This window comes from Lissotriton helveticus, chromosome 7 (assembly GCF_964261635.1).
Source record: "Lissotriton helveticus chromosome 7, aLisHel1.1, whole genome shotgun sequence".
Taxonomy (NCBI): Eukaryota; Metazoa; Chordata; class Amphibia; order Caudata; family Salamandridae; genus Lissotriton; species Lissotriton helveticus.
The window spans coordinates 334,473,382-334,498,918 of record NC_136068.1 but is presented as its reverse complement, the minus strand read 5'-3'; the positions used below and the strand labels follow the sequence as shown (position 1 = coordinate 334,498,918).

The following is a 25,537-nucleotide window of genomic DNA, read 5'->3' as shown; positions in this document are numbered from 1 at the left end:
TTTATAGAGTGATCTGATGTTACAGATACAAAATGTTTGCATGTTTTATCTACTGCAACATCAAAAGTAGCTTATGATGGATTACCTCAACTCCACGTACAGCATATTCGTTTGCCACGTAGGTTCAGCGCCCTGCCGCTCCAGGAGAGTGTTACGCGCTAACAAAATCAGTAAAATACAAATGATGACAGTTCACATAGGTTTTACTAGGCATTTCTAAATGAAAGAAATCTAAAGTTTAAATCAATATCTAAAATAGCTCCATTAACTTCATCAGAATCAAATACGAAAATAACTAACGTGCATCTAATAAGGTGGACTCCATACCGATGTATACGGAGGCCTCTTCTTTCTATAAGATATACAAGCTGGTTGTCACGTGCCCCAACAAGTGCTAGCACTTTCTTCCAGTAGCCTGTGGCTGCAACTGCAATGTATGGAAGTACATGCTGAACGATCATCCACACAACCTTCTACAGCATCAACACTCCACAGCATAACCACACACGCAGGCACCTCACCAGACAAGTCAACATAAGCATACTTCACAGAAATACACTTGCCATCTACCACACAAAAGAATGCACAAGACAACACACCTCCTTAAACAACATAGAATGCACGACACCCAGCACACCTAGGGCTAGATGTACAAACATTAGAAATACCGATTTTCTAATAGAGATTATTTCCGACTCACAATTAGGAAATCGATGTTTCTAAAGTATGAATTTTTGTATTCCCAAATAGCAATACATGGTAGGTCGCAAATTGACCTACCTCATGAATACTAATGAGGTATGTCGCAATCACAGCAATGATGGCCTGCTGAGATCGGCAGACCACCATGTCTGTGAATGTTTTTTAGTAAAGTAACCTTAAGGGAAAACAGGATACGTTTAAAAAAAGAAAATGAAAAGTTTGTTTCATTTTTAGGTCTCGCCCTGGAATTCGCATCCGAAGGATGCGTCCAGGGTCGGAGACTTATAGCGAGCTGACACGGGGGAATGACGGACAAAAAACTGTCACGCGCTTCTCCCCGGCTGGATTCAGCTGCTTGCACGCGCACCAACATTCACGCATGCGCACATCACAGCCATACGCATACACAGCACTCACGCATGCGCACATACACATGCATACACAGGCACACCCCCCGTCGCCGCCGCCTCACCTACACGCATACACAAACACCCCTCCACACACACCAGCCCCTCTCCTCCCGGCTCCATTCACCGGTGTCTGGCGGGCGCTCCCCGGGTCTCCAGGCTCCTTCCCTTCCTCCGCAGCTGCAGGCTCTCCCCACATCACGGGGGCCCGCTGCTAGACAGAAGGCTTCTCTGTGGCCGGGCGGTGGTAGCGCTCGGCGGGGCTCTCTCTCCACATGGGAGCCCCGCCTCCCCGCCTCCTCAGTGCGCCCGCTTCGCCCCGCGGGTCTTCACCCGGTCCCCCATCTCGGGACCGGGACTTAAAGGGAAACAGTATCCAGGGCTCCTTCCTGGTCACGGGAGCCCCGGGGCCGCAATGCTCACGCCACTTCCTGCTGCCGGCTCCTCTTCCTGGTTGCACGTCAGGTCCCGGGCCAGCAGCCAATCAGAGCGCGGCCCGGGAATGACGTCACAGAGGTGTATCGCAGTACCGCCCCCGGCCTGCCTGACTTCTCAATTACTTTATTCAGGTTATTTTTTTATTTTAACTAACTTTGGCCAAAGCTCTTGTCAGTGTAGGCGCCCACGCCTGCTGACTTTCACCTTCTGAATAGTTAAGGTTCCGCCCGACCACTGGCGTAGCTAGGGGGGGGCGGGTGGGGCGGTCCGCCCCAGGCGGCAGAATTTTGGGGGCGGTGGCATTTACAAGGTGCTCGGGGGCGCGGCGGCCTTTATAATTTAGTTCAGGACACGCAAATTCTATAATAAAATTAATTATAAAGGCCGCCGTCAGTGCCGCGCGGCCCCCGTGTGAAGAGCAAGTGCTGCGTGCGGCGATTACAATTAAAGGCTGGCGCCGCGAGGTGGCGTCACATCCTGCTGCCAACCGCGGGGAGTTTGTTTTGGAAGGAAGCAGCATGGGACTGTTTATCGCCGGAGCCGGCGCTGTAATTATGGCGCTGAGCGCTTCTGCTTGTCCGGCTGGGGCCGTCAAAAATTGCTCCATGGAATTGTTATTATAGGCTGAGTGTGCCTCTAACTCTGATACAGTGAGCCGGCTCCGTGTACCGTCAGGGTTCAGCAACTCATCTGCTGAGTGCGGACTCAGAACCCTGCAGCTGGGATCCTCATGGAGGAGTCCGGCCTCTGCTAGCTCTCTTCTCTGTGAAAGAACTACGGGAGAATCAGCCGAGTCATCCCTGCCTATAGGAAGTGCAAGGTACGGGGCAGGAGAGACGCAGGGAGAAGAGAGCGCAGCCATGGAGGGCACAGCAGCTGACCCTTGAAGTACGTCCTGCCAGATCAAGACTGCGGTAAGAGATCAGTGTGTGTGTCCTTGTCTGTGGGCCACTGACTTCTAAAGTTACTGCAACTGTTCTCTAGTGGCAGGCCGCAGGCACCGGGGACGGCACCTCTGCCAGTCCGACATATCAGCGACACAACGACGAGCACCCATGCAAGTCTATAAAATATAAAAACCCTAGACCTGCCGCTCCTGTAAAGAGCTCCCCTACCTTTATAATGTGGATACAACTTTAGCTTTTCATGAAAATGCATTGTTTTGCATGAATGGATGTCAGCAGGAAACTGATATTTTTACCCACGTCAGATAAATGTTGCATATTAAATGCATAGCATCTGTAAGTTTCTTTTGGTTTCATCTTGTCCTCCGTTAATTATGGCAGCAAATGAGTGCGTCTTGCCTTCTAGGAAAAACTAGGCCGGTTAAGTGAGTGATGTTTAGTTGGCATGATGGGGCTCTGCAAGAGTGACCGCTCGCCCAGCACCGTGTGAACCCCCGCCCCAAACCCCCCTTCACATGAACCATCTGAACGGCTGTATACAACCCCTATTCCATAAAAGTGACTTTATGTTGCTGTAAAAAAAATGCGTCAGAGCTCTCGTCAGGAGACAACAGCATCTTGCACTACACGTTCCCCTGCCATACTGCCAATGAGTAGCAACGCAACTACTGACTATCACACTCAAAGTGTGACAATTCTGGGGCTGAATTCTTTGTGTGTCCAAGAGTTGTCATGCACCAATGAAAATGACAAAATCACTCTTGTGAATAATGGAGTTCTGACTGGAGCAAGAATAACGTTTTGTTTAGTGAGTTTTCACGAAAGAACATGAACCACGCATATTATCAAAACTGTATTTAATGTGGATTAGCTGTCAATTACTGCTTTTTACTAAGTTAGTGCCAATTCATTTCTGGTGCTTTGAGCAGTTTTAGGATTTAGAGTTTTTCGTTGCTCAAATGGTTGCGATAGTTGATATTTATGTTTCCCTTCTCTTCATTTCTTGATTTTGCTCGCGAGAAAATGTCACTCATAGTCATTGAATGTCACTCATAATTACGATGAAATTATGAAAATGACACACATAAGCAATCTGAAACCTTGGCAGCCCAACAATTGATTTACGCCGATGAGGCGAGCAATCTTCGGTACTTTTCCCAGTAGACGTATCGACCACCATGGGTCAGAGTTTGCCGCTTTATCTCGGTGCTTAACAGAATCTGTTCTTCCACTCCCTGGTGAAGAAAGAATGAAGACCTGAACACCTGGCTCTCAGTACTGGTCGTGTCTCACCCCAGACGGAGCGTGGCTTCCACCAGCCTGCGTGGTAGTTACCAGCGTGGGTGTTTTACTGCATTCGGCGACACGTGAGTTTGTGATTCATAATAAAAAATATACAAGGCAAACTTAAAAGTTTACTCAGAATGAGTACATCCAATGAATAAACACAAACGTAAAAGCGCAGACGGTACCAGGGCAAACTTTTAGCCTAATGTGCACGTAAATACAAATGTTGCATTACAAATGCTATAGGTGTCACATTTGCGAAAGTTATAACTATTGGCATTGTAAATGACAAAGCTATTAATTTAGCTATTTTCAAAACTAACACATAAATGAACATTTGGTGAATTACCATTAAAATATTTGACTTTTTTACTAAGATATTATTGTACTCTTTTATGCAAACAAAATTTAGATACTGCATAAATAACTTTAATAAAACATATTTTATATGTAGCTTTTTATGTAAAAAAAAAACTATAGCACAAAGCAAAAAACAATTGCCATTTACAATGCTAATAGCTCAAATTTAAATAATGCGAGACCTATTGTATTGCAAATGCTTGTTTAACAGCAGCTAGCGGTCCCTTCCCATGGACAGATACATGCTTTACCTGATGTCAGCAGTGGATATTCATAAACGGGAAGCTCTCCCTCATGCTCAAGCTACAGTATCGTTAGCATACCTCTGATAAATATCCTTGCGAGTGAGAAGCAAAGAAGATGGGGACACCCTTTTAATAGCTCTGTTTCCCTACAAGTCACAGGGACTTGCAATGTGAACATTGCAAATCTAAGTGCCGTTTACGACTCAAATTATCTCTTTAGTAACTTGTAAATGTGGTTTTTGCACTTGCAAAGCCTGCAATTTATTCACAATACCGACTTTCTAAGTGCAAAAGTAATTTGTACTTCAGACCTGACATCTCTATGCAGGGTGGCAGGAGTACAGGAACACCCACAACATTGCTTTTAGGTCTCGCTTGACAGCACAGCACAAGTAATATGTATTGTTACCAATTAATAATCATTTCTACTAGGAGAGGTATCCTAACACATGCATTAGGAAGTTACATTCATGAAGTCTTGTTTTTAATTTTGCACATCAATTGTTTCTATATATTTATGGTTTAAGTCTTTGTATGAAATTATTTTAATATTTTTGGTCAGAATATAAGACTTAGGCCCAGATGCATCAAGCTAAAAACCGCTCGTAAAGGGGCAGATTCTCAGAATCTGCCCCTTTGCGACCGGTATTTTTGCATTTGGGATGCATCATCCCAAATGCAAAAATCGCAATTTAAGAAATCGCAAAATTGCGATTACTTAAATTGCTATTGCATTTAAGGAATCTCAAATTCTGATTCCTTAAATGCAATGCATTAAAGTTAAAAATTAGCAATTTCGCTAATAGGGGGAGCAAATTACCATGAAGTTGAACTTCATGGTAATTTGCAAAAACTTTGAAAAATGCACTAAAGTGCATTTTTCAAAGTTCCATTTTACACACAGACATGCCCTTCGGGCATGTGTGTGTGCAAGACGTACCCATATGCAGATTTCAGGGGTGCAACAGGGTGTCCTTTTGACACCCTGGCACCCTTGAAATTGCAATCTCAATTTGCGATTCTCTAATTGAGAATCACAAATTGAGATTGTCTTCCCATTCATTCCTATGGGCCTCTAGGCCCATAGGAATGAATGGGGAGGTATTCCTTAATTGCGACTCGCAATTAAGGAATTTTAAGAAATCGCTATTTTTAAAGCGAGTTCTTCATGCATGGCATTTTGCTATTCCTTATTAGCGAATCCTTATTTTTCGCTAATAAGGAATCGCAATATGGATGCTTGATGCATCTGGGGGTTTGTGTCTGCAATTTTACAGCCCTGAGTATGTTTCAGGTTGTGTATGAAAAGTGTTGGCTGATGATTTGAATGTAGCCTAAAGGATTTTGAATAAAGAAAACCTCATGAAACGTTTCACACGACAGAACAGCAGAGTTTATGAAAACACATTATTTGAGCTTACACGGCTGCATTTTTCTTCACAACAGAGCATTGCGTTGGTGCTTTTAGACATCATATTTCCACCCTGACTGAGGGGTAACCATGCTGTAAACGCACTGTATCATCTCATTCCAACTTCCTCTTCCTGTCTGCACTGTATCATCTCATTCTTTTCAGTTCCTGTCAAGTGGCTGTAGAGCACTTACATTTTAGACTTCTTCATCTATTCCGCCCCAGGGATTGATCACTGTCGTGCCATGGGTGCTCTTGAATATTCTGTAGCACATTAACGTATGTGATCCATTTTGGCTGGGATACCACAGTATCTCATTATGTGCGGCGATTTAGTGCCTATTTCAATTTGAATACCTTTTTAATCTTTCTAAAAGTAACAGTTTTAGGTGCATTTTTAGTCTTTGAAGAAGCTTTTTTGATGACATACTATAAAATAAACTGCAGTGCAAGCTTCCGTAGCACACAGACTAGGTCTGGCTTTACTAATAATGCATATCTTTGCTTTCTTACTGTAACATATTGAAGACGGAAATTTTGGCTTTGCCAATCCTTGTTTTAAGATGCAATTGCACAAATGAGGTGGCATTTCTGCAAGCGCAAAAGTACACTAGGTACAATTCTGTTTGCGGAAATGACTCCTACATAATGAATTCGAAAGTCACAATACGTTTCAGGGGAACTTCTGAAACCTGCCAACTGACAAAGGTTTCAGACGTGCTCTAGGGAAACTTTGTGAATTGTAACAATACGTAAACTGAAACCCGTGTGAGAAAGGAAACCTGACTTAACCACCATACGTTCACCAACACACAGCTTATAACCTCACGCATGAACTTGCAGGCAACCAACTAAATAATATCCGCAATGGTGATCCAGTGTTGTTTGAGGGACTACAGTCACGGCACGGGCATGAGGACGAGTCAAATTTCACTGTAAATTTTGAAGCACTAGAGCTCTGCACGTATATATTGCACACTGGCAATAGTTTGTTGAAAGCAAACCTGGATAAAATATGATCAGTCTGATGACAGGGAGTTTTCTGGTAATCTGAAAAATGCGGGGTCAGCCCTACAGATGGCTGAAACAGGCAGTAGTTTGAGACTATATGGGCCTGTTGAATGGCAAGTCTTCTAAGACTAAATGGGCCTGTTGAATGACCATTAGTGTAAAACTATATGGGCCTGTAAAATGGCCAGTCATGTAAGACTATATGGGCCTGTGGAATGGCCAGTCGTGTAAAATTATAAGGGCCTGCTGAATTGCCAGCTTTGTAAGACTATATGGGCCTGTTTCTTGTGCTGCGTTTACCTGTGTCCTCCCACAAATAGAAGGAAGCTGATGGACTACAGAGCAAAGAGCCCAGGGTTATTTCACAGCAGAGGCATTGTTATGGTGAGCAGCGGCTCCACTCAACGTCTTTCCCACCAGCCCCACCGCCTGCAGCAGTCTTCTACAGGTAGCCTGTATTTTAATACATGTGAGAGGAACAGCTTCAGACAACAACACTAAGAAAGGAGACAACGGAAAAATCCGAGGGGGTTTTTGTGGAAAACAAACATCTCATGGATCATTAAAGTGTCAGACTCAATCTGCCATTCCATAGACCTAAGGCGTGAAACGACAATTCTCGTTAGCATCAAAAATAAAGAAAGCAGATACCGGGTCTGACAAGCTCGTTTGTCCTCTTTTTGCATGTAAATGGCATGGGTATGGGCGAATGGCGCACAAAGCAGGAACAGGGAGCAGGTGTTCGCAACACGAATTCTAGTATTATAGTGAGACATTTGCCTCAGGGCGTATTTCAGGGTTCTCTCAGTCGCCCATGTCGTGCATTCGCTCTTTCTTCGCAGAATCAAAGATAGGTATCTTTAGACTCTAAACCATCCAGAAACTCATTGCATAACTCGTGCCTTGAAGCAAGACGCTTCTAGGGCAGGTTCCCGCGGAACAGTAAAAGGACCATAAACGTCAAATGCCAACACGCACATACCTAACCAAACATTCTTTTAATTCATTTTATTCCGTGATAGTTGTCTAACTAATCAGCTAATCAGCTTTCCATAACGATTCCCTTGGGCCTCTGAAATGTGAATAATGTTACTACAAGCCCGGTATTGCCCTCTAGGAAGACCCATGGCAGGAGTTTGCTCCCTTTAATATGTGGCCCTTAGCCAGTGCTTAATTTGTGCCGGTGGTTGCAAGTGGCGGTTTCTGCACTCACTTTTAGGGAGTTGGAACTGCTTTTCATCATAAGTCTTTGTTCCAGAGAAACAGAGAGAGACAGAAAGGCAGTAAAGGAATGGAGGAATGAAGTGAAAGGTAGCAAAACATTGACAAATGGAGTAGGTAAAGCTGAAAAAAACTAGGGTGGTTGAAGAAAGAGGCATGAGGTAGAATCAAGGCTAGGACTCCTTGATATTCCACCTACCTGGCCTTCGACTGCCCTGTTGACGGGCTCTTACATTCATTTAGGATTATTTTTATTATTATTATTTTTGATTTTCCTGGGGAAACGAGTTCTGGATTTCGGGACTCGCAGGCTCGTATGAGACCAACAGAGCATCAGCGACTGCCACTGGAGAACAAGCACTGTAGTACAGTGAAGATGGTCTTCTTTATTCACTAATGAAACACTGATTCAAACAAAAGTCTAGGTGCAGCAACCACTCGAAGACTGGGAGGAGTAAAGCAGAAATTGAGATAGGACGTTCCCTGCTACAGAAACGGATTAATTTGCCAAAAGAGAACAAAAGATTAATCTTTGTCCAAGTTCATCCGAATATATGATTATACCACGCTTACAATTACCACGCATGGCTTTACCACGCGAATTTTACATCGCAAGTGGCTTTATCACGCTGGAATTTACTTCGACGGTTTATACTACGCGTAGAAACGTCTTACCTGCACGTCTTTCTCCAGCAGCCCTTACTTCCATCCACCATGGAAACAAGCGTCAAAACACGTCTTCCAAAATAAAAAAAGGACTGCTATTTTGACGTACACGGCACGTCTTTGGGGGAGGCTCTTTCCTTTTACTTCAATATTAATGTGCGTTTTTTTTTATTTAAGTAACCCGCTTGTTATTTTTGGGGGGGGAGACCCCCCAGCCCCCGCCCGAGCCCCCCCCCAGCCCCCCCAAGCCCACGCAGAACGACTGGAAGGAATACCACGTCTCCCCCCAACCCACGCAGAACGTACTTGCGTGGTAAAGACGGTCGTGGAAGGCACCCGCGTTGAAAAAACGTTTGCGTGGTAAGTGTACCGTGGTAAACGTTATGCGTGGTGATGCCTTCGTAGTAAATGATGTTTCCCGTTCATCCTCTCCACCAGCCCACTACCGAAAACAACAGTGGTACAGCCAATAACACCCCTCTCGTGAATTTAATTAGTATATGCAGCACTTACATTTGTCTGGGATCACAAATAATCATTATAAAAAGGCATCAGCAAGACAAGACAACAGAATTAATGGTGCATGCAGAGGTAAGACATTACATCATTGACTGACACACACAGCGAAGACTAAGTGCCAGCATTAATGGCACAGATAAGGGCATAGGAAAGACAAGTACACATGATTATTACAACATGTGTATATATATATATATATATATATATATATATATATATATATATATATATATATATATCCGAAACAAGGTTTTGAACCAACGCCGTCGCACCACACACCTCGGGTGCTTCCTGAACGCGATGGTGAGCCACGTAAACTTCCCAAGCACAGTCCACTGAAAATGTGTCAGCCGACACAAACAGGAGCACACCGCAAGTCTGTGCAAAAATGTATTTACCTCATGGATTGAAAACCCCCCTCCAGCGTTGACAGACGCGTTTCGCCGCTCTGGCTTTGTCAATGTCAATGAGTTTGATAAAGTTACACCATTTTAAAGTGAAAAAGTACACGTGCATGTTTAAAAACAATGCTAAACATGAAAGAAGGCTCAGTTAATGCTTAATGCAATACAAAGTGTGAGGTAGGAGGTTTATTATATGGTGTAGTCGTATGACCTCACTGTGTAAACTCACCGTGCAGTCAGACTCGTTTGGAAAACCTTAGCTCAACCATGGGTATGTGACTCTGAGCAGTCAGGATTTATAAGAGGACTAGTATAAAACCTTATGAAGTACCAAAACAATTGAATAAAAAGAAAATACAACACAATAAAAATCTGACATCAATTTATAAAAATAGGTTGTATTTTTATTTTTAAATAGACATCTCAGGGGGGCGTGGCTAGCGCCCGCAGAGAATGGCGGCGTTTCCGTGACTCTCCCGGGAGGCGGCGGTGAGGGACGGCCTGGCGAAACTCCCTCACTCGCTTTGGAATCCTTGAAGTATGGCAGGAGACGTGGGAAGCCTTCAGGAGCCGCAGTGAAGCCCTCGCTGGTGCTTTCGAGGCCGGAATAACCTGTTTGCTCGCAACCCGTTTTCGCCGGAGCCTGGTGAGAGCAACTCCGCCATTTTCTGGACCCCGCTGACGGAGCCTCGCTCCTAGCGGCGGTCTGGACATTTCATTCCCGCTTCCTGTGGAAGTTATATGCCGCTTTTTTCCAGATATCGCTTTCCATGACTCTTTTCCCATGAATGAGCCTCCTTGTATATGCGCAGCTCCTGACCAGCTATAAAACGCCCCAAGCATCTCTCTGAGGAGACGCGGCCACCATTTTGTGTGACCCACTGACGGAGCTCGGCTCCTAGTGGCTTCTTGCTTGCAATGTCGGATGCTGCGCTCTCTGTAGCTTTACTTCATTTCTAATGCTGCACCTTTGAATTAACCCCACTTTTGCCAAATGTGGCCATATACCTAATATTCTTCGCTGTTTGCTTGTCCAGTGAATAACTCAAGCCTTTCTTTTCCATTCCATCACCAAATAGCCTGCTTCACGGCGCAGTTTCTAATATATACATGTGGAGACTGTTTTTGTATTACTCATCACCGTTTCCAGAATGACTCATGCCTTTGCGAATTTTCTACCGATATTACACTTAGCCATAGCCCCATTGGCTGAATAAGCACTGATTTCCCTGTGTTGTCTAATCTCCATATTTACAACTGAACTTTTGGCGCCAAGTTTTTCTTACTTATTCTAGATGGCGTTTTGGAACTTCCACATGTTTCCTTGAATCTCAGACTGATAAATTTTTCTTTCATAAGGTTTTCCACACGCTATGTACTGTTTTACCCATTGGCCCGTGGCTTTACTACAAAGTCATTCTGAATACATCTGCCTATGTTCTTTCTAACCTCCTTTTTTCTTAGGTACAGGTTGGTTTAAGTGCTGTTCCTGCGCAGTATATATTATTATTATATTTTGCTACGTTCTGCTTATCATCACTAGGTGCATAATAGTTTTTTTTTTTATTATTTGATATTTCTGAATAAGTAGAATTTCAATTTTCTCGAATACATACCCAAACTATTCTTTTTGTGTTACTTTTACTTTTTACAGCTTTTGTGGTAATTATATATTGTAATGTGAGGTGTTACATTTAGCTCTTTATTGCTTTGTATTTGAGCTTCCTTGAGCTATTTTCTTCCTTGATGGGTAGGTTATCCAAGGACCTGCATAAATCCGCAGTTGTTTCACGTAACTTCAAGATCCATACAAGCTCCAGATATCAGTGTCTTACAATGGAGGATTCGCTTGAATCATCATCTAAGCATTCATCACCATCATCAAACACACCAATCTCTTCTGCCACTAAAGGTGCTGTAAAAAGGTTGAAAAAAGATCCTCATTCTCCCCCAAAACAACCTAACACGGCTACTATGGATATCCTATTGGAGGAGATAAGGGCGTTGCGTCCTTTCATAGATGAAACTAGATCCACACTACAATTGATCACTGAAAAATTACTGAATGTAGATGGTCGTGTCACCCAACTGGAACAGGATGTTTCTTCCTTGAATTCTTCTGTTTCTAAAGTGGATCCGTTGTGTGCACAGGTTCTGGACATGCGTAAGCAACTCAAAAGTTTAGAGAATCGGAATAGAAGAAATAACCTTCGAATTTATGGTCTTCCGGAAGGAACAGAGGGCTCGGATCCTCTTGTGTTTTTCAAGACTTTCATACCAAAAGTTCTTTCCTTACCGGATAGTACCACTCTCAATATCCAGAGGGCGCATCGTCTGGGCCCTCCTCCAGCTGTGATGTCCAATTCGGCTACTAAGAAACCAAGGGGTGTCATCATCTATTTCCTTGAGTATACTGATTTGCTCAAAATTTCATCAGCTGCCAGAGCAATGAAGCGAATTTTATGGTTGGGCAATCCTCTTTTTTTCTCTCAGGATTATGCCAAGGTTACTGCTGATAGACGCAAGAAATTTTTGGCCCTACGCCCTCAATTGCGCTCGCTTGGAGCACGATATGGTCTATTCCATCCCTGTCTTTTTAAGGTGACTCTTAACAACAGAACCACCACTTATGAGGATCCTTTGAAGCTGAAAAGTTTTCTTTATTCTCATAGTTCTACTGTGATGGATGTTGCATCTACGTCTCATTTTACTTGATTTTTATTATTGTTGATTCAAGGTTTCGCTCACCTGCATGTATTGCCTTTGAACATTGGTTTTTAGATAAGGTTTTATATTGCTTACTATTTCAACCTTCTAATTGTTAATGTTTTTTCTTCCTTCTGATACTTTGTTTTCATTTCCATAGATCACTGCCCTACGTGTTTTTCCTCCACCTGTCATTCATGGAATTTGCTGAGATGTCCGTCCTTCCCGCCTTCCCATACGAGTTTCAAACCCGTCATTGCTCTATGTGGCCTCCATCCTCCCTCCTTGTACATGTCTTGGATGTTCTGTAAGTCTTGTTTCATCATTCATATCCTTTTTTTGTACCTCTTGCATTTCTTCCTCTTCTTCTATTCTTCTTCCTTGGGCTATATTATTCTTTCAACATTTTCAGTCTCTCTTATCTTTTCTTGGCCCTTTTTCTGTTTTCTTTCTTTCTCTCCTGTTCTCTTCTTTCTCTCAAATTATCGAATACTCGCTTTATTGTATGGTCTAAATGTTTATGATTCTAGTCCTTATTCAATCAGTCACTGTGTTGAACGTTTTATATTGATTAACTTAGGTTTTTCCCTCATACAAATATGTTGTACTCAGTTCATTAGACATTTTTTCACTTTTAGAGTTTTTTGTAGTTTACTTTTCTTGCAGTGTATTGACTATTTTACTTTTACTGGTCATTTTCTTCTAATGATGATTTACTTTAACCAGCTTAATATATATTTTTTGTCTATTGTTGAATGCCTTTAAAAATTGTTTCTTGGAACGTTAGAGGTTTACACTCTCCCATAAAGAGGCAGAGAGTCTTAACACATTTAGCCAAGCTTAAAACATGACATTGCTTGTATTCAGGAATCACACCTTTCTCCCGAAGAATCTGCTAAATTACAAAGAGGTTGGGTTGGGGAGGTCTACTTTTCCCCTGGAGATGGTAAGCGTAATGGAGTTCTCATTCTATTTCACAAAGCCCTTTCAGTCAAGATAGTTGCTAACTCCGCAGATCAAATAGGCAGATGGGTTTTAGTCAAATTCATTATAGATAATACTCCAGTTACCCTCCTAAATATTTACGCTCCTACTACAGGAGATGCTTCTTTTTGGACTTCACTAGCCCCTCACATTACCCAATATTATGAGGATAATTTTATTCTGGCAGGAGACTGCCATGAAGTTTTTTATCCTTTTTAGGTCGAGCGACCTATCTCAATGCGCATGCGCATTGAGCGGCAGCGAGATATATAGGGGCTTAAATAAGCTTTACCTAGACTGGCGATTGACTGGCGATTTGATGCTGTGCCCGTGCGCTTTTAGGTCAATGCGCAAGCGCATTGACCTAAAATGCGTGTGCACATCATCAAATCGCCAGTCAATCACCAGCAGCACTCCTCCCACACCTTTGAAGTGAAGCTTAGCTTCACTTCAAAGGCCCCTGCTGCTTCACACCCTCATGCCGCTCTCCCCGCTCCGCCCCCTCCCGCCGTGTCTCATTTCTACTCCCCCCTCCCCACAGCAATGCCCTCCGTCTTGTTTCATCTGTCAGCACTGGATCACTCTGCCCCTCACCGCTGGTTCTCACCCCTCTTGCTCCTCAGCCCTCGCTACCGATCCCCCTCCCCGGACGCACTCTCCATTCTCTGCCCACAACCAGCTGTAACGTTGAACCCGACTCCGCCGTCGATCTTGCTCCGCCTATCTCTCACCCTCCCCGGCACCGACTTCAATCTCCCTTTCCCCTTCACCACTGACCCCCTCCCCACCCCCCTTGAGCACGGGTTCTGACTGTAGCCTTCCTTTCTCCGGTAATGGTATTTTCTCCTCTCAATTTTTTTGCACTTACTTTGATTTTTTTTCTCTCGCCCTGTTCTTCGATTACCTCCCCCCATCCTCCAGCACCGCCCCCCTCCCACGCCCGTCATCCAGGAGTAGCTTGCTGTTTTTTCTCTCTTCCACATCTCCAACACCTCTATTCCCCCTCCTGCCACTCTCTCCAGCAACGCACTCTCCATTCTCTGCCCACAACCAGCTGTAACGTTGAACCCGACTCCGCCGTCGATCTTGCTCCCGCCTATCTCTCACCCTCCCCGGCACCGACTTCAATCTCCCTTTCCCCTTCACCACTGACCCCCTCCCCACCCCCCTTGAGCACGGGTTCAGACTGTCGCCTTTCCTTTCTCCGGTAATGGTATTTTCTCCTCTCAATTTTTTTGCACTTACTTTGATTTTTTTTCTCTCGCCCTGTTCTTCGATTACCTCCCCCATCCTCCAGCACCGCCCCCCTCCCACGCCCGTCATCCAGGAGTAGCTCGCTGTTTTTTCTCTCTTCCACATCTCCAACACCTCTATTCCCCCTCCTGCCACTCTCTCCAGCACTAGCTCGCGCTCCTTCACCCACCCTTTCCCCTCTGTCACCACATCTCCAGCCCCCCTCACCCCGACCAGCACCTTGAGCACTTAGTCTCTCTCCAGCACGTATACTCTGCGCACCCTGCACTGCTCTAGCTTACCCTTTCTTCTCTTTTGAACAAATTGGCCACATGCCGCCCCCCGTCTCCCCTCAATCACTGTCAGTTGTTTTCGTCCAGATCCCGGTACTGAACGATGTCATTGATGACCCGCAGGGTGGGGAGGAGACTGACAAAATGCTGCAACTCCGGGCCGAATTGTCCGACAGCGCTATTATGTGGCTTTGAAAAGCAAATTATATGGTACATTGTGAATGAAACAAATTATGCGCCACCTTTTCACATTATTGTGTAGTTATTTAGAAACTTTTATACATTGATGCAAAATAGACCTCAATGATCCACCACATCCACCACCACCACATCCACCACCACCACATCCACCACCACCACCACATCCACCACCACCTCCACCTCCACATCCACCACCACATCCACCACCACATCCACCACCACATCCACCACCACATCCACCACCACATCCACCGTCACATCCACCGCCACATCCACCGCCACAACCACCGCCACAACCACCGCCACAACCACCACCACATCCACCGCCACCACCACCACACCCACCACCACCACATCCACCACACCCACCACCACTACATCCACCACCCCATCCACCACCACCACCACCACCCCATCCACCACCACCACATCCACCATCACCACATCCATCGCATCCACCACCACCACATCCACCGCATGCACCACCACATCCACCACCACATCCACCGCATCCACCACCACATCCACCGCATCCACCACCACATCCACCATCACCTCCACATCCACCATGACATCCACCGCCACATCCACCACCACATCCACCGCCACATCCACCGCAACATCCACCACCACATCCACCACCACAACCGCATCCACCACCACCAAATCCACCGCATCCACCACCACATCCACCACATCCACCACCACATCCACCACCACATCCAACACATCCACCACCACTTCCACCACCACCGCATCCACCACCACCACATCCACCACCGCATCCACCGCATCCACCACCACCACATCCACCACCACATCCACCACCACATCCACATCCACCACCACCACCACCACATCCACCACATCCACCACCACCACCACATCAACCACCACATCAACCACCACATCCACCACACCCATTACCACCACATCCACCACCACATCCACCACCACATCCACCAGCACATCCACCACACCCATTACCACCACATCCACCACCACATCCACCACCACATCCAACACATCCACCACCACTTCCACCACTACCGCATGCACCACCACCGCATCCACCACCACCACATCCACCACCACCACCACATCCACCACCTCATCCACCACCTCATCCACCACACCCACCACCATCACTACCACCACCACATCCACCACCACTTTCACCACATCCACCACCACCACATCCACCACCTCCACCACATCCACCACCACCTCCACCACATCCACCACCACCACATCCACCCCCACATCCACCACCATCACCACCACCACCACATCCACCATCACCACCACATCCACCACCACCATATCCCCCAGATCCACCACCACCACATCTATATGTGTGTGTGTGTGGCTCTGTGTGTGTGTGTAGGTGCAAATGCAATGTTCTTGGATTTTCGTCACAATAAAATACACTGAACATAATCGTCACAAAATTTATTTACAAACGTTTAAGCTATAGCCATTATAAATTACAATTTTTTTTATTTAAGTATTAATTATTTACAAAATTAAAAGCCATTGTTATTTGTAATATCAATACATGTAAGTCACGTAAATACAACACACATTGCATTACAAATGCTATAGGTGTCACATTTGCGAAAGTTAAAACTATTGACATTGTAACTGACAAAGCTATTAAATTTGCTATTTTCAAAACCAACACATAAATAAAAAAAAGTGTCATTTACAATACCAATCGCTCAAACTTTCCTAATGCGAGACCTATTGCATTTCCAATGCTTGTTTAGATAGACATTCTACCAGCACTTACTCTTCTCATAAGTCACATAAGTCTTTCACGCAACTCATTCATCAATTTAAATTCCTCGATGCTTGGAGACTATGCAACCCCACTCTTAGGGAGTACTCTCTTTTCTCTCCGCCTCACCAAACTCAATCTAGATTAGATTATTTTTTTATTTCACACCATCTCTCACAATCATTGATCGCCTCCGAAATTGGGTCTATTTTGATTACGGATCACTCGCCAGTCTCCATACACCTTGATATTTTGCAGCAACCTCCTCTTACTAAGAAATGGCGCTTCAATAATTCCCTTCTTCTTGATTCTGGTTTTGTTTCCTCCTTTACCACCTTCTTTCATGACTTTTTCATCCGCAATGACTCTAATGAGATATCCTTTCCCATTGTATGGGACGCCTTTAAGGCATCCGCTAGGGATTTTATTATTAGTTTTGTTTCCCGCAAACGTAAGAAGGCAGAACAAATTACTAACGACCTTCTCTCTAAGATCAAGAAGTTGGAACATTCATACTTTACTTCTAAGTCAAAGGACTGTTTACATGAGCTTATCACCACCAAATTACAATTTAATAAGGATACTACAAATAATGCTTCCAATTTCTTACTGCGCTCTAGTGCCAAATTTTACGGGGGTCAAAATAAAGCCGGCAAATTATTAGCAAACTATCTGAAAGTCAAAAAGAATAAAACTAATATAGAAAGCAAATATAGTCAAGATTCTACACTACATCATAAAGATGATGACATCCTGACGGCATTTCTTCAATTCTATAAAACATTATATTCATCCGAGTCGACTTCTACCACCCAGGACATATCCAAGTTCTTCTCTGACATTAAATCTCCTTTCGACGCCCCTCCTGATCTGTCTCCCTTGTAATTTGACCTGAATCAAAAAGAACTTCTTTGTGCTTTGAAATCGCTAAAAAAAGATAAAGCTCCAGGTCCGGATGGATTTACAGTAGAATTTTTTCTTCATTTCTCCACATTACTTCTCCTAAAATTACGTGCACTTCTCTCCTCTTTCTTAGATTCCGGTTCTTCCTCAGGATCATTTTCCGACGCTCTCATATGCATTCTTCCCAAACCAGGCAAAGACCCTCAGTACTGTAAAAATTATAGGCCCATTTCTTTAGTCAACATCGATTACAAGATTTTTTCTAAAGCTTTAGCTCTCCATTTGGAATCCTTTTTACCAGTTTTATTGGGGAAGGAGCAGTCTGGTTTTGTCAAGGGTAGATTGCTTTCAGATAATACCAGACTGTTCTTCGACATTCTATCTAAGACTTCTCATTCTTCTCATTCTCTCGTTGCAATAGCGTTGGATGCGGAAAAAGCTTTTGACCGTGTCGAATGGTCATATCTTTTTCAAACGTTGAAGTGGTTTGGTTTTGGCCCACGAATTTCCACCCTCATTTCTCTTTTATATTCGCACCCCAGAGCTGCTATCTCAGCAAATGGTGGTGTTTCTTCTTATTTTTCCCTTGGTAGAGGGGTTCGTCAGGGTTGTTCTCTTTCGCCTTTTTTATTCAATCTCGCTTTAGAACCCTTCCTTTTGCGAATTCGCCAAAATAATATCATACAGGGCTTTAAGTTCCAGCAATACACAATTAAAATGGCGGCGTATGCCGATGATGTTTTATTATTTTTATCTGAACCCGCGACTTCTTTACCTGCCTTTCTGACTGAAGTTGATTCATTTGCCTCTGTGTCTGGTTATAAATTGAATACAGATAAATGCGAGATTTTACCCTTGACCAAATTTACTTATAAATCAGACTTCACTATTTCGGGATTCACATGGAACACTAAATGTATCAAATATTTAGGTCTTCACTTTACTCCTACTCTCTCCGGTACAGTTTCTCGCTGCATGGAAGAATGTTTAAAAAAGTTGAAGGATCTTACTACAAAGTGGCATCCTTTATATTTATCTTGGTGGGGCAGATTAGATACCATCAAAATGATGCTTTCCCCCTTGGTTTTATTCATAATATCCACATTCCGTTCTCTATTCCTTTATACCATTTCAAGAAAATTAATTCTCTCTGATCTTCTTTCCTGTGTGGACATGAAAAAGCTTGCATGTCTTTATCCAAATTATCCCGTCCGAAAGCAGAAGGCGGAGTGAATTTTCCAAATTTCTCCCTGCATCATAAATCCTTCATATTAAATCAAGCGTCCAGATGGTTTGACGATTCTTCCACATTCTCTCCCCTGTGGTCATCGCTGTAATTAGCATATATTTCGCCCTTTTCTTTCCTAGAATACCTTTCTTTTTCTCTTCCACCGCAATCTTTATCAACTCCGATTCTAAAATACACATCTAAGATTTTACCACCCCCTTTATTTTCCTCTTTTTTGGACCAACCTATATGGCACAATACATCGATTTTAATAAACAATAAACCTTTTTTTTTTAAGTCTTGGAGAAGTCGGGGTCTTATATGGGTACGTCATTTATTCCAGCAATCTCACATCATTTCTTTTGCAGAAGCCGCTGCAACTTTTCATCTCCCTTCTTCTTTCCGTGTTCAGTACTTCAAATTAACACAAGCACTTCAGTCGGCATATGATTCCTATACTGCATTGACACTCATGCTCCCTCAGGAATCTCCTATGACATCTCACTTGCGTACTCTACAATCTACAGGATCTAGGGCGTCCAAGATTTATGCTTTGCTCCACGCACCTGCATCACCACGAACAAAGACCAAGGTAGAAGAGGCTTGGGAGGTGGATATGGGTACCTCGTGGCCTATTACAGTTTGGGACAGGGTGTGGTTAAAGATACGGAAATCTTCTAGGGCGGCAAACACTACTCAAACTTTATTTTTTATTTACAATCGACTCTTACTCTCCCCACTCATTCTATCCAAACAAAACTCCGACCTTACACATACATGTTGGACTTGCTCTGCCCCACACGCAGATTTGTCACACTTACTTTTTGCTTGTACACCGGTTCACACATTTTGGGTCAAGGTTTGGTCTCAAATCAATAATATTTTTTCCACTAGGCACCCTTTCCATCTCTCTCACATATTTCTAGGTAGTATCTACCCCATTTGGGATCATTGCACCTTCAACATAAAAATACTAGACCTACTACTTGCAGTAGCTTTTCAACAAATTACTAAAAACTGGAAGGATCTCACTAAACTTTCATATCAGGCATGGTGGTACGCTATATGCTATAATCATAGGTTAGATACAACGTTTGTCTATCCACTAGCTTTGGCCCCAAAACGCAAACAGTTGTGGGAACCAGTTACCTCATTTTTTGATACGTCTGCCCTCCGCTCCTCTCCCTTGACTCCCTTTCAACAAGAAGTTGCTAAACGTCCATGAGTTCCCTCCGTCGCTTTATCCAATTTTTATTATTATTGTTCCCATCATCCTTTTGCTCATCATATGTTAATAATTGCTGCATATTCTATTATTGCTGGTTATGTCTGTAGGTTATTTCCTTTTGAATGAATATTTCACCTATTTTGTTATGTATTTCTCTTTTTATACCTCTATTATGTATACGTTCAATATATGACTGTCAATAAACTCTATTTGAACATTTGAAATGTAAATAGACATCTCAGTGACAAAAATCCAGCACAGGGGTTCTGTAGATATGAACTTTTAAAAGAACAATAAATCACAGATTTGTATTTAGCACAATAAACCATTGTAATCTACTGCTACTTGCGAATTAGGATTAGCCACAACATGCAACACCAAAACGCCTGTAAGGGCACTCTTGTGGTGAACATCTCTGGCAGGAGCCATTCACACTCACCAATAGATTGAGTAAAACATTTAACTCACATTTAAAGCAGTCTCCATTCCAGTTCCGGCCTCTTGGGAAAACCACCATAGGCTTATACTGGAGTGGCCCTGATGCAAATGATACAGGATGCTGAAGATGCTGAAGATGCTCAAGGATGCGGAGTCGGTGATGGGGGTCTTCCTGGTGACACCCTTCGGTCCACACACACAGTGGGGCAACTTTGACCACATGAGTCGATGTTCCTCGAAGTCTGGGTGAAGTACATCCAAAAATCAGTTGCCATGGAGGATAGGTCAGTTGCAAGTTGCGAGTTCGACGCACAAGCCGGACGTGACACCAGAGAGCGTCCTGGGACTCCGGAGCTTCTGGCCCAATCGCCTAGCACCCCCGGTCACTACTTAGGAGGAACCATGTTGCAGTTGGTGTATTTTGGTGAGGGCATGAGCATTAGTTTTTACACATAAATATGAACCACCCCTCTATGAGTAGCAAGTAGGGTTGCTAGGGCCTGAAGAAATGCCACAATCTCGATGACACCATAGGACATGAAGATTCCAATTGCGCTGTTTGTACCATAAACAACGTCCCCACTTTACACTAGTGAGGGTTAAAAACCTTTTAACTTATTCTTTCAAATCTTTCAAATAAACTTTAGAATTTTTCTTTAAAAATCATCTTTTTATTGAATTCGGTATCACAGTGTTGCGTCACACTTGTAAATTAATCTTCCATAATTCCTCTTCAGGAGGGAATTTTTCCTTCTATCACTTGTCACGGAAACATACTTAATTCATTTGAAATATATTTCCGATGCATTTTGGGACAAAGACCTTCTTCAGGGGAATCATTCAATGTAACACGGATGGTATACTCAGGTATCAATTAAACACAGAACGTTTTTCCACCGTTCTACATGTCTTTCACGATCGGTGTAGTTAGTACAATGATGTTCACCATCCCCAGTGTCTCTATAGTTTGACGAAAAAAGAACCCAGCGGATCCGGAAGTGGAAAAGAAACCATTGACTTTTTTGTACCATAGGGCATGAAACATGTTGACCGTTATCCAGACTCAAAACGCTTGACGAAACTATTATAATCTCTTAGTGCATGCATCACAGGTTCTTAATCATGACATGGAACTAGCTAATTAAAGTTAGTGTAGCTGGTTCCCATAGTTATTCTTAAACGTACTCATTCCTTCACTCTATTCACTTTTGTATATACACCCTATATTCCACACACACCGGCTTCATCAACGGCTAAAATAACAGGATAAAGATCTCCGGCAAAGAGCCTGACGGTGGGGCGCGTTGCAGCGCCGGCCCAACGAGGAGCTGCCCTCGGATGAAGCATGACACCCCCTGGGGGGTGTGAGGGCCCTTGCTCCTCATAGGAGCTATTCCCCATCTTGTTCACCTACTTTTCTTCTGTTAGGAACAGCACAACTCATGGTTTACTGTCCCAGATGCCAGTCTGTCTGCAAAAACAAAACAGCAGCCCTTTGTGTGTGTCCACCATTTACCTTTTAAAAGCAGCTTCCCCTTTGAAGCTTACCTTGTGCGCTCACACCCGGTTTGGTCTTCCAACCAGGAAGAGGCTGCACCTTTTCCATCAGCTGGCCGTTTGTGTTCCTTCCTGAAAGTAATTAACATCTCCTCATAAGGGCAGAAGGCTGTCTCTTAGCCAGAAACTGTAAGTGGACACTGGAAAACTTTGGGCAACTAAGTGACAACTTTCTAAAGTTCCAAACATAATTGGTGCGCCGTCACGCACCAAACCCAAGGCGCAAAGCCATGCAGATAGTATCCAAGCAATCAGAAACAAGAATGTAATGCAATCCATTATAATCAACGTTATTCCAATTTCTCCATTAATTTCAGAGTTCAAACACAGGCAATGTGGTTCCAATCTTCCAAAGCAGAAGGATTGCTCATCCAGGCTTATTTCTAAAACATGACAAGACTTCACTTTGCATCTTAGTAAATCATGTTACTGTTCACCCAATGCATTTTGGGCAAAAAAGCCCTTTGTTGGGGGTAACTATAATATACGAACAGACACATCAGTAACCATCGGAACTCTCTTAGCCAAAAACATAAATCAACCAATAAAAATGTTTAAAACATGCTTTTTAGGCAGTCGGTATACAAAAACCAACACCAAAACATGCTGCCAAAATAAAATAAAATAAACCTGGTTACTTTTGCTCCACAAAAAGGACAAATGTGCCAAACCACACTTGAACTGTTTATCACCATAACAAAAATTATTAAACTCACAATGTGACCAAATAAGAAGTCTCAATCTGCTGAAAATGCAATCAATACAACACCACCGTGGCCAGCAGATTGACTTGGGGTGATTTTGAAAACAAATAGGGCTTTTCTTTACATGGTCCGTGACCAGAAGAAAGGTAATAAGCAATTAACCTACATCTTGGTAGATCTCATCATCTAAATGGAAGAAACTGGAAAGGCCATCTGCATTGGCATGGTCACTGTAAAGTCCGTACCTTGTAGGGAAATGAACCAGCTCAACAGTTTGGGGTTCTCTTCTCTCATCTGCATATGCAACCTGAAAGGTTTGTGGTCAGTCTGAACTCTGAAGTGAGCTCCAAACAAGTAAGGTCTCAACTTCTTCAGGGACCAAACCACAGCAAAGTATACCAGCGCGTCTTACTGGGAGGAGTTGCCTACTAATAAAGGCAACTAGTTGATCCTTGCACTCATCATTTAACTACACCAAAACTGCCTCAATCCCATGTTTAGAAGAATCTGTCTGAACAATTAACTCCAGGTGCTGAGGACAAAGCCTTTTTCAAGGTGTCAAATGCCTTTTGACACTCCTCAGTCAAAAGTATTTTCTGTTGTTCTGTTCTTTTTTGGAAGCGAGTTCTGTCAGTGGCGCCACAAGAGTATCACACCACTTCAGAAACTTAATGTAATACCCATGGCCCTATGCACTCCAGCGCCAAATCCGCCTTCTCTCTGAAGAGACGGGAGCCATCAAAGGGCATATTCAGGAGTGATGTTTGGACATCCTCAGAAAAGCCAATGGTCCTCAACAAGGCATGGCGTCAAAACCACTGTTGACAAAACCGCACTGCCTAGTGAATCGGTGGTGTCTAGCCCACAGCAAATGGTGAACTTAGTTGTATCACAAAATAACAACGGGAGAGCAAGGGTATGGCTATTCACTCTCAAACCCCTATTATACTATCAATAAACAACAGAAGAGTGAAGAAGAAACAAACAAACAACCTCAAACTAATATGTGAGGTGGAAGGGAAAGAGAGGGATAAGAAAACTCAACATACATAAAAAGTTGTTTAAGAACCCTCACTCACCAACCTAGTGGTGACATGCTTCATCAATGGGTTCCCACTGGAAAGACCTAATGTCTTTCCAGTGTGCTGCAACGCCTGTTTACAGCGGAGCTGGTTCTTGTGTGTGTTGAGGGTGTACTGAAGCCAAATTGTGCTAAGTGAGTGCAATACAGTGAAAAAAATTATAAAAAGTACAAAATCGTGACTTTTAACTATTTTATTAACAGTCCGATCTGTACTGGTTAAAAACAGATATAAATGGACTCATAGGGTTAGTCTCAATTATTATAGACCCCTAGTCCATAGTGAATACAGTTTGGTCGACATGTTTCTGCTTTTGGGAGCCCAAGTCGCTCAGCTTTCTTCAGGACCATATAATGTGATCCTCCGGTGGTGTACACGCCCTAAGGTGCACCCTGCCGTGAGGATAATCGTGTGAAAAAAGAAACACATTTTTTTTATTTCTTATTATACTTACGGCTCAAAGTCGTTCAAGACCAAAACAGCAATTTTGCTAGAGTCAGGTACCTGTAGGGAGAAATGTTACCAAAATTAAAATGAAACAATCTCAATTACTATGGTGCGATACCAATTAATACTGCTCAGTCCCTTCACCCAAAACACCACCCTTGTGGTAAAGTTAAGGGAATGGAGTACAATTACTCAGTGTGACAAGTAATTATTGCTACTGATGTCGAAATTAGTGGTCGACGTAATCTACCATCACAACATGGTTAATATGTTGTCGGTAAGTAAATTTAGTTCTGCCTCCAAATTAATGTGGCTAAACATGGTATCCGACCGTTTTTGTCGAAATACCCACGTGGAGAATATTTTAACAGACAACAACAAGCTAGCAATGCACTGTAACAATAAAGATAAAAACGGAGTCTCGAAAAAGAGGGGGACTTCATGGGGGAAGATAGATAGCAAATGAAAGACAGAGAGGTCTCTGTGTTAACTCACGGGAGGAAGATAATTGTCTATCCTCATGGGCTGACGCGGTGAGGGGTTTTCTTCACGTCGCATTTCTAGAATAGAATCAGCCATGGGACAGAATTCTTAAAATATTTAGCATTGTATTCCAATGTCTCAGTGCAATATTCGAACTAGATGCAGAATGTTAGATAGTGGTCTCTTATACAGTTCGTACTCACATTTATGCTGACGACTCCCTGCCAAATACCTAGTCTTTCACCACCGCGGCCCGGTAGAAACACCAAGCAGACGGCGCTGTTTGCTAACGTAGCATCTAGCGCGGGCACGTGACATCGTCACGTGACCATGTGGGTCAGAGTACCATCCTAAGATTTTAAAGGGGCCATATTGTTATTATTCCCACTCTGTGTCTTAATGTCAGAAAGTTTTTTGTTTAACAAAGATTCATACGGATACTCAAAGAATGTTTTTAAATCATATGGGTATTCATATATTGTAATCATCATAATGATGAGGAAGAGGAAATCGGAGCTCCAAAGACATTAGTCTCCGAATCTTCATATTGCCAATAAAGTTATTTATTGCAAAAAAGATTTCCGTCTGATTGGGGTAATATGTCCTCAGAAGAAACAAAAGTATGCTAGAGGGAGGTGAATATTCCACTCGGGGAATTTTTGCTGACACTGACAGTATGTATTTCAAATCGCAG

The 25,537-nt window shown here is 43.4% G+C and overlaps 1 protein-coding gene across 2 annotated transcripts in view; it reads right to left on the bottom strand.

The window, feature by feature from the left end:
- The window catches only part of DHX35 (DEAH-box helicase 35), a 661,155-nt gene that overhangs the window by 466,830 nt on the left and 168,788 nt on the right, over positions 1-25,537 (bottom strand). Inside the window, exons 1-2 of one of the 2 annotated variants that reach the window (XM_078652155.1) lie at positions 25,047-25,143; positions 24,856-24,920 (exon numbers count right to left, since the gene is read on the bottom strand). The exons of the other annotated variant lie outside the window; for it this stretch is intronic. Coding sequence (XP_078508281.1) covers positions 24,856-24,918 — 63 coding nt within the window. The 5' untranslated portion in view covers positions 24,919-24,920; positions 25,047-25,143. Of the gene's footprint in view, positions 1-24,855; positions 24,921-25,046; positions 25,144-25,537 lie in introns of those variants that run through there. 2 annotated transcript variants of the gene reach the window in all.